This window comes from Macrosteles quadrilineatus, unplaced genomic scaffold (assembly GCF_028750875.1).
Source record: "Macrosteles quadrilineatus isolate MER2022 unplaced genomic scaffold, UCM_ALF_1.0 Scaffold_2__2_contigs__length_208266976, whole genome shotgun sequence".
Taxonomy (NCBI): domain Eukaryota; kingdom Metazoa; phylum Arthropoda; class Insecta; order Hemiptera; family Cicadellidae; genus Macrosteles; species Macrosteles quadrilineatus.
The window spans coordinates 97,199,012-97,212,183 of record NW_026542595.1 but is presented as its reverse complement, the minus strand read 5'-3'; the positions used below and the strand labels follow the sequence as shown (position 1 = coordinate 97,212,183).

Here is a 13,172-nt window from a genome sequence, read left to right as displayed (position 1 = left end):
AAATTTATGTTGATTCATTGTATTTTTTTCTAATTTTGTTTCTTTAATCTGTGTTAATAATTATGACTTTGAGTTGGACTGTAAAACGTCCTCTTTCCAATGGCATGGTTGATGAATCTTTTAGACTAACCTAAAACATGTTTATCGGCCATGTTTTCCTGTTATGCAATGTGTTGTACCTTGGGACATCCCAAGGTACAACACATATGAAAAAATAAGTTATTTAAAAAGTTGGGATTGCTGTATTTTTTGCTCACATATTTATTTTATTACCAGTGAATATAGATTGAATATAAATTGCTTTATAAACAGGCTAATTTTTGTGTTTTGTTTCTAGATCAATGCCTCGCAGCAAGGAGGGGAAGACCCGCGAGAAGGTAGACCCTCGAGCGTTGGAGAGCGCTGTAAATGATGTACTTAAGGGAACTCTTAAGGTGAATGAGGCTGCTCGAAGATATGGGTTAAGCAACTGAGCCGTGCGAGTTGACGGCTCAGGTCTTCTATTACATATAAGTTTTTTTTTTAGGCGGAAGTGTCCGCTTGTTTCATTCGTAGGCCGTTGAGCTTCTAGAAGGTTCTCGCAACGTTCCAACGTTCCAGTTTTCTCGTCAATTTCCGGTTTTGTGGGGCCGTTTGGGTTGTCGGCTACGGCCAGTCTTCTTCTTGGGTTACGTTGACTCTCGCCACTTTTGGTTTCTTCGTATTGAGGATTTTGATCTGTGGCAATGCCAATGCCAGTTTCAGTTAATATGTTGTCTTCAAGTTCATCAAAGGGGCGAGCTACTAGTATGTCTTCGTAAATTTTGATTATGTTGGGTAAGTGATTTTCATCGTTAATTAATCAATTGAGTTAGTTTTTTCTGTTGCTCCACACACTGGCAGGATTACCACGTGTGGCCACAATGTTAAAGTTTTATTTTCACTTGTGGTAAGTTTGTTTAAGTATTTTATTGTGAGTAATTGCTTTGTTCTGAGTCAAGTAAACTTTCAGCGATTTATTTAGGTCCTTGGATCTGAGACTTGGGACTGTACGGTCTCTCACCTGAATCGAACCTAGGTTTAGAGAAATGTGAAATTTATTATAGGCTAGGCCTATTCTTTGTCCAAGTGTAGATTCTTTGTTCAAGTGTAATTTCTTTGTTTAAGTGTATTATCTTATATATGTAGGGTCATTTTGTTGTAAAAGTAATTTTTTGGTAACGACTGCAAGTGGTACTGTCTTATGTTAGTTTTACGATGTAGGCTAGGGCTTCACCCTATCTAAGCCTTGTTACCAGTAAGACTGAAATTTGTTTAAAACTAGCCTAACTAGTAGAAGTTTATATTCTTCAAGAGTCAAACTATGGCCTAGGCCTAGTACAGATTTTCAATCAAGGGTGCTACCTTAACCTGTAATTGAAGTAGGCCTGTGTTTTACAAGATATTATTGGCTGTGAATTATGTCGAAAGGGCTCCCGGCTATGACTGACACCAGCCTGATTTGAGACCTGTGACGAGGCCATGAAGAGAGGACCGAGGACCACACACACACACATCCTGCTGACCATGTAAGAAGCTACTGCTGCCGGAGTTTGGACTCTGCTGCCGGAGTTTGGGCTGTCTATCCTATTGGTGATCCATGCTGCGCCACATCGCAGGTTGTCATCGATGGAAGCCTACCTACTGTGACCATCCTACAGTTATGCCAGGTGGTGTTGCTCCATTATTACTCTGGCCTATTACAGACTCAGTTACTAGCCAAATAAAAATTTTCAACTCCATTTTGATACGTTCCGTTCTAGTCGTCAAACTGTTAAATAGTGTGTGGGACATCCTCGGTCCAGCCTCAATTGTCACAATAATCCAATGTCTGCTTTTTTTAACACCTTTCAATTAATTCTTTAATGTGTCAGCAGTTTTTTGTAATTTAAACTTAGTGTAATTATTTTTGATACTCGGCCTAGCCTAGTTAGAATTTATTTCAGTTTTCTTGACCGGCCTAGTGGGCACAATTGGTTTTTCTTTGTCTCTAAATTTACTTATTCGGCCTTTCATTCTAAATTTGCCCCTAGTGCCTAAGTTAGGTTCTGATATTAATCTTAAAAATTTTATTTGAAATCTTGTCGTTTTGACTTTGTAATTCATCATGTCACGACTTACGCTCGATCGTCAATCGTTCAACTGTTTAAGGTGAACTTTTCACCTATTTTGTAGGCCTAACCTTTTAATATTATTCTGTAATTTTTATGTAGGTAATTGAATTTATTAATTTTTTACCAACAAATATTGAGTAGGCTAGTTGTAACTTGTAATGATTTGTAATTGTACTCATATATATATATTTTGACTGAGATTAAATGGTATTTTGCAATTTCTGTGTTGTTTAATTACCTCCGGAGCTTTGTGACTGCTTATGACGGTTGGGCAGCCTTGGGCCGAACCTGGTTAGGTTAGGTTAAGGGTCTAGTGCGTTACACAACTCAACTGTAAGTAGGCATTACAAAGCATATCTTGGATTAGAATTAAATGAAGAACAACCTCCTCTTTTTAAGTACGACACTGAAAAGAATTCCGTAAAAAAGGTTTTCACTAATGATGAAGAACTAAGGTTGGTTACTTACCTGAAACGATCTGCTGCGCTACATTATGGGCTAACAAAGAAAAATACACTAAAATTAGCTTTTAATTATGCTAAAGCCCTGTCAGAAGAGCCTGATAGCAAAACTAATATTCCTAAAGAATGGGTGAAAGCTGAATCTGCGGGGGACTTTTGGTTGCGTGGCTTCAGAAAACGGCACCCTAGCCTTAGTTTGCGCAAACCTGAGGCTACCAGTCTTGCTAGGGCAACTAGTTTCAACAAAGAAAATGTTAAATCGTTTTTTGACAACTTAGAAGTTGTCCTGGAAAGGCACAAGTTTCAACCTAACGAAATATATAATTTAGATGAAACCGGTGACTCAACGGTACATGCACCTCCCAAAATTCTATGTACAAAAGGGATGAAACAAGTTGGTTCTGTCACGTCGGGGGAAAGAGGACTTAACATAACTATGATTGCATGTGTCAATGCTATTGGTAACACTATACCTCCCATGCTGATTTTCCCTCGTGTTAACTTCAAACAACACATGATCATTGGAGCTCCAAATGCTGCAATTGGAGGTGCCAATCCAAGTGGGTGGTCAAACGAAGACTTATTTTTCGAATACTTAAAGCATTTTATTGGGCAAAGCCTACAAAAGAGAAGCCAGTCCAACTTATACTGGATAACCATGAGAGCCATATCTCCATACAATCTTTGGATTTATGTAAGGAAAATGGTGTGGTTATGTTAACGTTCCCGCCCCACACCTCCCACAAGCTGCAGCCGTTAGATCGGACGGTGTTTGGGCCGTACAAAGGCTACTACAATAGCGCAATGAATGGTTGGATGCTATCCAATCCTGGAAAGCCCATCCAAATCTATGATGTAGCTGGATTGGTAGGGAGTGCTTTCAACAAAGCATTTACCAAAGAAAACATAGAAAAGGGATTTGAAGTTACAGGAATCCATCCATTCAACAGAAATATTTTTACAGAAGATGAGTTCCTTTCTTCCTATGTAACAGACCGTGAGCAGACAAATACAGAAACTACAGACGGTCAACATCCAACAGGTGAAATTGGATCAGATTCATCAACTCTCACCACACAGGAAAATTTAGCCAAGCCGTCTTCATCTACATGTAGGCCTAAAGTACTGATGCCTTCAACGTCTGCACAACAACCAAATAGAATTGTGACTCCAGAAATGGTAAACCCATTTCCTAAAGCTGCGGACAGAAAGAAAACTGCAAGAGGTAGGCAGCCAGGAAAAACCAGAATATTGACTGATACTCCCGAAAAGATGATAATTGAAGAGCAAAAAAGAATAAAGGAGAAAAGGAAATCCGTTGTTAACAAGAAATTGTTTCCTGGTAACAAGACAAACGTAAATAATCCCAGAAAGAAATTGAAAGGCAAAACTAAATACGACACTAGTTCAGACGATGAGCATGAGCACATTAGATTTCCATCTTGTGATGAGGATAGTGATGCATCTATGCAACAACTAATTCAAGGAGTTTTGGATGAAGAAATGGAATTAGAACTTGAGACAACTATTGAGTGTGCTGAAATAAAACCAAACGATTATATTTTGGTAAAGATTGCCGGTAAGAAGAGAATTTTGTACTATGTTGCAAAAGTCTTAAAGAAAACTGACATTGTATATGAAATTCAATACCTTGTTAAAACAGGAGCGAAGACTTTCATATTAAGATATGAAACTCCCTATGAAATTGACGAGAAAGATATTATCTGTAAAGTACCTCCGCCTTTAACATCAGGAACCTCTGAGCGACTGAAGCAAGTAATAAAGTTTCCTGTTGATTTCAATGCATACGAAATGCCTATGGACTAATATTGTGGTTAAATGAATCTGTTTTGGGTTTTTGTTCTCATTTTTATACTTTTTGTGTGAATTAAACAAGTTTTATTTGCTAAACTGAAGTTTTTGCTAACCTTTCACTTAGTCCCAAGGTACAACAATTCTACATCCCAAGGTACAACACCCTAAATCCCAAGGTACAACCTGGTGTTGTACCTTGGGATACAGTGCAAAGGTTTACAAAATAACTTTTTACTACCTTATTAGACAATATATTTGTTATGTTTGGATGTTAGTGTGTAGCCTAAAAGCTGGGCTTCGATGTGGTATGTAAAAAACTAACATAAACCTTCTAAAAAAAAAACTAAAAATATTTGTTCACAAACTGTCCCGAGGTACAACACATTCCCCTACTAACTTTGTTGCTGCCGCTAAAGACCTTACCGAAATGCACAAGCTTCTATCTAAATCAACTGCTTCAGAGGTTATTCAAAAGAGTTTGACTGATAAAGGAGTACAATGGCACTTTAATCCTCCTTCGGCTCCACACTTTGGAGGAATCTGGGAGGCTGCGGTAAAGTCGGCAAAATATCATCTCAGACGAGTGATAGGCATCCAAATCTTCACGTTCGAAGAACTTTCTACCTTGTTTGCTGAAGTAGAGGCAGTGATGAACTCGAGTCCTCTTTCCCCACTATCACCTGATCCAAATGAAAATAATGTTCTCACTCCAGGGCAATTCTTGATTGGTGAAGCGTTAACTGCAGCACCTTCACCTGATGTGACAGATATTAACCTCAATAGGTTGACTAGATGGCAACTTGTCAAACAAGCAACTCAACATTTTTGGCGGAGATGGAGCTCGAAATATTTACATAATCTCCAACAGCGCGGGAAGTGGAATCAATCACCTGATCCAAATGAAAATAATGTTCTCACTCCAGGGCATTTCTTGATTGGTGAAGCGTTAACTGCAGCACCTTCACCTGATGTGACAGATATTAACCTCAATAGACAGTTAAAAATAATACAACACTTGGTTATATTGCTAAAAATATTACCAAATCGAAACGATCAACCATTTGATAAGTGAGTTGTTCTTCTTTGGAACTATAGCACCTGGTATACAGATGCAATTTATGTTTTTTTTTTATTTTAAAGTATTACAAGGAGCTAAAGAAAAAAAATTACGGCTACATTTCTCTTTCCAAGCATGTTCTCTTTTCTCAATATCAACAAGGATGACATTGAATTTTTAATATGTTTTGTTATGTTTAATTGTAGCCAAAACCACAATGCCCAGACTGTGGAAAAACAATGTGCAACAGAGCGTACCTGAAAAAAAAAACACATGGCCGAAACTTGCCGAAAAAAAAAGGCTTAGGAAGTAAGAAACGGCAAGTTTTATTGTGACAAGTGTAACGTTAATTTTGTCAATGGATTTACACTTAGAAGACACACAAAATATGTTCACACATACGTGAATACATTTAACTGCCCTTTCTGCGCCAAGGTAAGCTGTTATTTTACATCTACAATAATATCTGGACCCTATGTGTATGCATATTTTTTAAACTCAAAAGTACAGAAGTAAAACATAATAGATTATATTTTAAGCAAACGAATTTAAACTGAATTTGTTTAAATAACACAAAATTTAAATATTTTATTTTGTATGTGTACTACTACTTTGCAATCAGTGTGTTAATACAAGCATTTCAGTATCTATACAATTTCTATGAAAGTATTTCAGGAGTAGCCTATACAAAATATCTCTTAAATTTATTGTTATACAAATTATTTGATGAATTTGTCTGCCGTATCAAAAACACAAAATCTTCTAGTAAATTTTACATTAATTTGATTGCTGACTTGATACGTTTCGATTCAAAGATTAAAATTTTATAAATATTTTGTAATTTTGCTTACCGACTCTAGTACTATTGAGATGTTTCCACTTAATCTTGAATGCTTGAAAAAACCTAACCTTTACTTCTTCACATATTTAACTCATTGATGCCGTTTTAAAAGACAATGTATTAACCCCTAACACTCCTGCATCACTAAGCAGATGTTGTTGTTATTTAAGGCCTCGGTACCGGTACGTGTTTTGAAAAGATGGAGACAAGAACAGATAGGGACACGGAAAGTTAGGGACAAATAGGGGTTCGACCGTGGGGGAGGGAGAGATTAGCTGAACTAGGCTCTGAAAAGACTCTTTAAAAACGAATCGTTCTCCTATTTCAGTTCACAGATAGCTACAATAACAGGGTTGACTTCGAAATCATAATTTGAATATTTCCAAACAGTAAACCTAAAAGTGTTATAAGTCAGTCAAGTAATGATTGGTCCAGGTCTAATCACCTAGTTTGCTGTCTTATTTTTTACGCATTTTGGATAAGTTATATATATTTTAAAGAAAATATAGACGCATTCTATGCAATAATATTACTGAATATATTTTATGACACCTTGTTAAGATCTGCTGACGTAATTAAGCGTTACAAGTTAAACATTCTAATATTTGTGTGATTATGTAGGCCTACGATACACTTTATGAAAACAATTTGATTTTTGTTTGCACATTGCGTCGGATTATGGTGTATTTTGTTACTTTTACGTCTTTTTATGGACTCAAATTATATATATATATATAAATCTATATATATATATATATATACATATATAAAAATTTTAACGAATGGTGTTTTTGGCCTCTGGGGACATCAAAATGAAAAAGTAAATCGGTCCCGGGTCTAGGTCTTACCGTGCCACCTACGGTAATAGCTACTTCCCTATAGTGAAATTCGCTAAAAGGAAGCTGAAATTCGCCGACCGGGGCTCTCATGTTATGGATAAGTCTTTCACCATAATTGTTTAGTACTAATAATAGAAGTAATGTCTGGCTAAGTTCAGGAAACAAGGCGGGAGCCCTTCTGGCTCGCCCGACTAGTGAAATGTAGGAAATAAAATCTTAACCGGGTTCGCTGCCCTTAAGGCAGCGAACCTTCTCAAACCTGTTAATTCAATCACATGTCTCCAGAATGTAGCTTAGCAATTATCAGTCAAATTCATACATATTGGCCATTCAGTATTCAATTTACATATTATTTCCCTAACTCATCAATATTAGTAAGAAATTATCCAAGTTCAGTTCATAGTTGGAAGGATAGGTCAATATTTAAATAGTTAGTTCATTTAGTGCAATCAAAGCTGGCTAGGCAAGTGTTCTGGGTAAAAGGTCTCCGTCCCTCTGGTCCCCAGCAATCTTCCTAATTTTATTGGTAGCAGATTCAGCACGCTTAAATTAAGTATGGTCCAGACACACCTACTCCTAACCTATTGCATTACCCTGTTTATTTCCTCCTGATTACCCGAATTCCCTCCTCCATACCATACCATTAACCCCCATCACCACGCCCCATAAACGGCCCCCGGCTACAGAATATCAATGACTTTAATAAACCATTTGCTACAAAATACAATGGCAGGCATAGGCTTATATCCTACTGATTGGTAAAATGTATTCAATGTAGTTATTATTTTATTGGCATTAAATTTTATTTTACTGCACTGTAATATAGATCTTTCTTTATAATTATGTATTTTCACAATAAATGTTTCTTTGCTACAGTAGGTACAATGTTACGTCATGCATCTATAGTCAATAAACACTTTTTAGGTGTTCATTTTACACGTTTAACTACACAGTAGTATTTTTTAAATATGATCCCATTGGAGTACCATAATGAAATTTGGCACATGCACTCTAATAAGAAGTACAAAAAACATATTTTTACCCCCAAAAAATTAAACATTTCAATTTTAAAAATTTTCAAAAAAACTTTTTTGGGATTTTTGAAAATTTTTATTACTAAGCTAACATAGTTAAGTGACATATCAAATTGTAGCTCTTGAAATTCTAAAGAGAATGGTGAAAGTTTGAACTCTCTAAGTTGAATGGTTTTGTAGGTAGAGGTATTTAAAGATTTCCAAACGCGTCAAAAATCGGTCGATTTTTAGATTTTCAAAAATTTATAACTCAGAAAAGTCAAAAAAATCTAAAACTTGGTATTTTTCATATTCTCTAATAGTATAACTTATAAAAAAAATCATTGAATTCTGTGATTTCAAGTTCCAAACCATTGGTTGATTTCATATGGAATGACCCAAGGCCAAATACTTTTTTTATGTCTATAGACTAATTATTAATTGGAGCATGATGATAACTTATTAGAAACTCATTATTGGTTTATGAACTTGTTGCACTTGTATTGATAGTAGGTATTTATTTATGAGTATTTTAATTTTTCTGTCGGCATTGTTGTATCCGCTTGAAAACCTTAGTATTATTAGTTACTATTTAATTTCAAGGATTGTAGTTTTGAGAATAACTGTCTTAACAAAACCGTTTTAATAGGTGTTTTCGAGCTGAAATTACGTATATGTTTACTTGAGATATCGTATTACATGCACCAAAGTGCTAAGATTCGCCCATGAGGTGTGAAATGCGTACGTGTAGATTTGGGGCGAGAAAGAAGCACGTTTCGACAAAATGTAAACCCTTGTGATTGAGTATCGTTAAAAACACCTTCCTTTGTATGTATTGCCGCAGTTGTTAAGTTAATGTAATAATTATCGACTATAATTACTAGATGTGGGCAATATTTTCACCTGAGATATTTCCTTGCCACCAGGCAAATTTTAGTGTTACTAAAGGGTCAAACCCCCTCTGTGGGTTTATCCGAGGCAAATATAATTTACTTTGTATTTATTGTAGTTATTCCCATTACAGATTATTATTATGAAATATATACCACAAAAAAAAAATGCATATACCAAAGAGCAACATATCTAAGATAGATTATAGTTGTTAATATTTAATGTTTATTTTTTTTTAATTTATTGCTAAATTATTGTATGTTATTTGTAATTCTTGCTATAGTGTATTGTTTAGCAGTTTTTCTATTGTAAAATGGTGAAACCGTCGGAAATAAAATAAAATAAAATACATTTGAAAAAGACATTTACAGAATATTTGCAGCAAGTGATCTGCAAAGATTACCTGTAAATTGTTGACAAGTATTCTTTGCCAACTTGAGAAAGACATTCCCCTACAAGTTTTTGGCAAGTATTCCTTGAAGATTTGCATAAAAAATCTAGTGTAACTATTCAGGAAATCTGATATAGGAAAACATTTTATACTGTCAACAAATATGTTGCACATGACAATGTTTGCAATGCATGATTTTTGCAAACATGTTAATTTGAATTTGCCACTAAAGATTTGCTTAAAAAATCTAGTGTAACTATTCAGGAAATCTGATATAGGAAAACATTTTATACTGTCAACAGACATGTTGCACATGACAATGTTTGCAATGCATGATTTTTGCAAACATGTTAATTTGAATTTGCCACTAAAATTGTTTGATGAACTTTCATAAAACTTGTTCTGCTATCTAGATCATTCCTACCTCCAGACAGGATGTTTGGCCGGATTGAAAGGCTCTATGAAAAATCCAACCCATCACAGATCCAAAAACATACATAGAAATATTCGTTCATTACGGTAAAGTATGTATTAAGGTGAAAACTACTTAGTTTACAACTGGAAAGAAACTGCTAAAGCTTATTTAATGCCACTAAAGTCATGGCAATTAAAGTTTAATCTTGTAAATAGGTTAGTTTTCAGTAGGACATTTTTTAGTATCAAAGATTTTCAGTAAGTTTTTAGTAAGCGAGGATTCACCTAACGTTGGGAAGTACATTTTAATGCGCCTAGGACTATATGCGCCTAGGATATCAAGTCTTTTCCCAAATCGTAAATACTTGGACTCTTCTTTAGATGTAAACAAAACGTATGAATTATATCGTGCTAAACGTACGGAGGAATAAAAAGTTCCAGTTAAACTCCATTATTACAGGAAAGTAACCAATACTGAGTTTAACATAAGTTTCCATAAGCCTTATACAGACACTTGCACATGTGACAAATTAAATGTAACCATAAAAAATAGTAACGATGAACCATTAAAAAACCAAGCTATGGTTTTAAATGAGCTTCATTTAAGAAAGGCCGAAGCTGCCAGAAGCTTAGAAAAAGTCAGCAGAAGCTGCTAAAACTGATTCAAGCTGAGTAGCTACTGCTTTTGACTTGCAAAAGATTTTGCCAACACCTATGTTAACCTGCAGTAAGGTATATTATTCCCGTCAGTTGTGGACATGTAATTTAGGAGTGCACAACTTAAGCAACAAAACAAGTTGTTAAACTTATCATGTTTTTTAATTTGTCTTCTTGAATATTCTCCTTCTTGTTTTCCTATGGCTGACTTCTTTAAAAAGCTAAGAGTATAAATTTACGTTTCATACGTTTACAAGTTAGTGAGTTTAGAAGCTTAGAAAAAGTCAGCAGAAGCTGCTAAAACTGATTCAAGCTGAGTAGCTACTGCTTTTGACTTGCAAAAGATTTTGCCAACACCTATGTTAACCTGCAGTAAGGTATATTATTCCCGTCAGTTGTGGACATGTAATTTAGGAGTGCACAACTTAAGCAACAAAACAAGTTGTTAAACTTATCATGTTTTTTAATTTGTCTTCTTGAATATTCTCCTTCTTGTTTTCCTATGGCTGACTTCTTTAAAAAGCTAAGAGTATAAATTTACGTTTCATACGTTTACAAGTTAGTGAGTTTAGTTTATTGTAACTATATTCCGTATTCGCGGCAATAGTCTGATGATCTCCTACGATCACTTCCAAACAAGATTGGTCCAAAAACGAATGGGTTTAATTCGATTGTCAATTTCTCTTTGTCTATTTCGGCAATATTGTAAATTTAAGGTCGCAAACACTGGCCTACATATACAGATCTGTAGTTTTCATCGAGAGCAAGCATGGATAAGATGGATTAATTCAAGTATGGATTAAAGTAAGTATGGATATTCAAGTTAAGTATGGATTGAAGTATGGATATTCAAGATGGATAAGATGGAGTAATTCATCCATTCCTAAAAAGAAGCATTTACATTCTTGAGAAAGATTACAAATTTATAAACACAGGTAAATTTTGCAGTGGCTATTGAAAATATGAACGAAGTAGTCACACCTTCAAAGCTCTGCCTTAAAAAAATAATTCAAAGGAGTTAGGGAGAAGAAAATCCATCGTTGGACAGTGGCCTACAAACCGGAAGTCATTTATCAGAATGCAATCAATGTGGTTTAGAGGTAGAATAATGAACTTAAATATGGTTATTTAACAGGATTTAAGTGCTCTTCTCTTTGTGAGATTATAAACGTGGGTTGTTTTGAACTCCGAGAAAGCTATACGAAGAATGTTAGTAAAAATCTCAAGATTTCACCACTGGTTAGAAAATACGACGTGGGCCTGTCGTTATTTACATAGTATACCAAAATGGCGAATTGATTATCAATTGATTTTCAAAATTGAAAATAATTGTATTGGATTCGGCATGTCCAAATTAGGGGGAAATGAGAACGATTAAGTTCAGATATGGAAGGTTTTCAAATGAACACACAGTATATAGCGTAACATGTACCAGAACAATTAAATAAGTCTACAGTACATATTAAAAAGTTTAAGTATATCAATCTCAATTACTTTAAACCATTTAATCATTTAGGAAGGATAAACTGAAAGGAAAACTGACACTTTGGCAACACAACTGCCAAAAAGCACCAAAAAGCACGGTCAAGGCTCCGAGTGTTTGTGAGTTGTGCAGTTGTTTTTTTTTCCTGGAAAAGAGGGGCCATTTGGTGCCCAGTAGAGAAATAGCAGGTTTAGGTTTAGGTTATACAGTAAATAATGTATAACAGTAAAACGTCACTTCTTTAAGATTTGCAGGCAATATTTGAATGTCCAAGTGGATACCAGAAATATTTACCTCAAATTAATCAAATGTCGTTTTTGTTGTTTACAACTTAAATTTTTCTATTTCTTTTCACTTAGTGGGACAGATGTCCAAACAAAATAGGAGCAACACAAAGTACCCGCGGTCATCCCGGAGGAAACTAGCTCCAAGCGCGGAGGAAATTGAGGAAGAACAGAACTTTTTCAAAAGATTAACACGTAGTAGGACAGCTGCAGTCGAAGCTTCTTCCGATGTAGCTAGCGCGCGTGTGGATAGAGTTGACCTCTCCATTGGCGGTGAAGTTGAAATCACCACGACTAGCGCCACCTCTACGCCGATGCCCCAACAGAATCCCGGCCTATCAGAGGACTTGCGTAGAAATTTTGAACAAACCTTAGAAAACGCAATGTCTGTAATCAGATCAAACAGTGCTGCAGAAGACGATGTCCTTTCCGATTCCCAAGCAGACAGGGATAGTCAGCCAGGTGACAATCCCCCCCCCTCCACACCAGCAACCCCAAATCTACAGAGCCGAACATGAGGACGATCCAATAAACGATCCAATGTATCCCCCTATCTTCCGCACGGACCGCACCGTTTACGAGATGCGTAACGAACTGAAACTGAGTAACGGTCTCAGCTACAGCATTAGGCTGTATAATCCTGATGAGTGCGAATTTTTCTTCAGCACTGATTCCGTGCAGGAACAGATGTGGGACGGCTTTCTTGCTGGCCAACAACCTTATGGTGGTGAGGGCACACCAGAGAGACCCCAACGGAGGTGGGAAAACACTGTGTATCACTTTCCCCAAGAATACATTAGAAACCGCGATCCCGATGACCTTGAAGCCAATGATTGGCTCGAACCTCTGCCTGAGGACATGATTCCTTGATTTGATAATGCCAGGCAGATAGTA

At 36.0% G+C, this 13,172-nt stretch overlaps 1 protein-coding gene across 1 annotated transcript; it reads left to right on the top strand.

Moving 5' to 3' along the window:
* Positions 1-4,835: 4,835 nt before the first annotated feature.
* LOC128984653 (uncharacterized) lies at positions 4,836-12,796 on the top strand. The gene is made up of 3 exons (XM_054403985.1): positions 4,836-5,191; positions 12,028-12,113; positions 12,354-12,796. Exons 1-3 carry the CDS (start codon positions 4,836-4,838, stop codon positions 12,794-12,796), a joined length of 885 nt encoding a protein of 294 aa, XP_054259960.1.
* The last annotated feature ends 376 nt before the right edge of the window (positions 12,797-13,172 follow it).

Coding starts and splice junctions, on each gene's coding strand:
- LOC128984653 (XM_054403985.1), top strand. CDS start 4,836: ATGCACAAGCTTCTATCTAAATCAACTGCTTCAGAGGTTATTCAAAAG. Junction 5,192..12,027: donor ACAGATATTAACCTCAATAG/GTTGACTAGATG, acceptor TTAATCATTTAG/GAAGGATAAACTGAAAGGAA. Junction 12,114..12,353: donor GGTCAAGGCTCCGAGTGTTT/GTGAGTTGTGCA, acceptor CTTTTCACTTAG/TGGGACAGATGTCCAAACAA.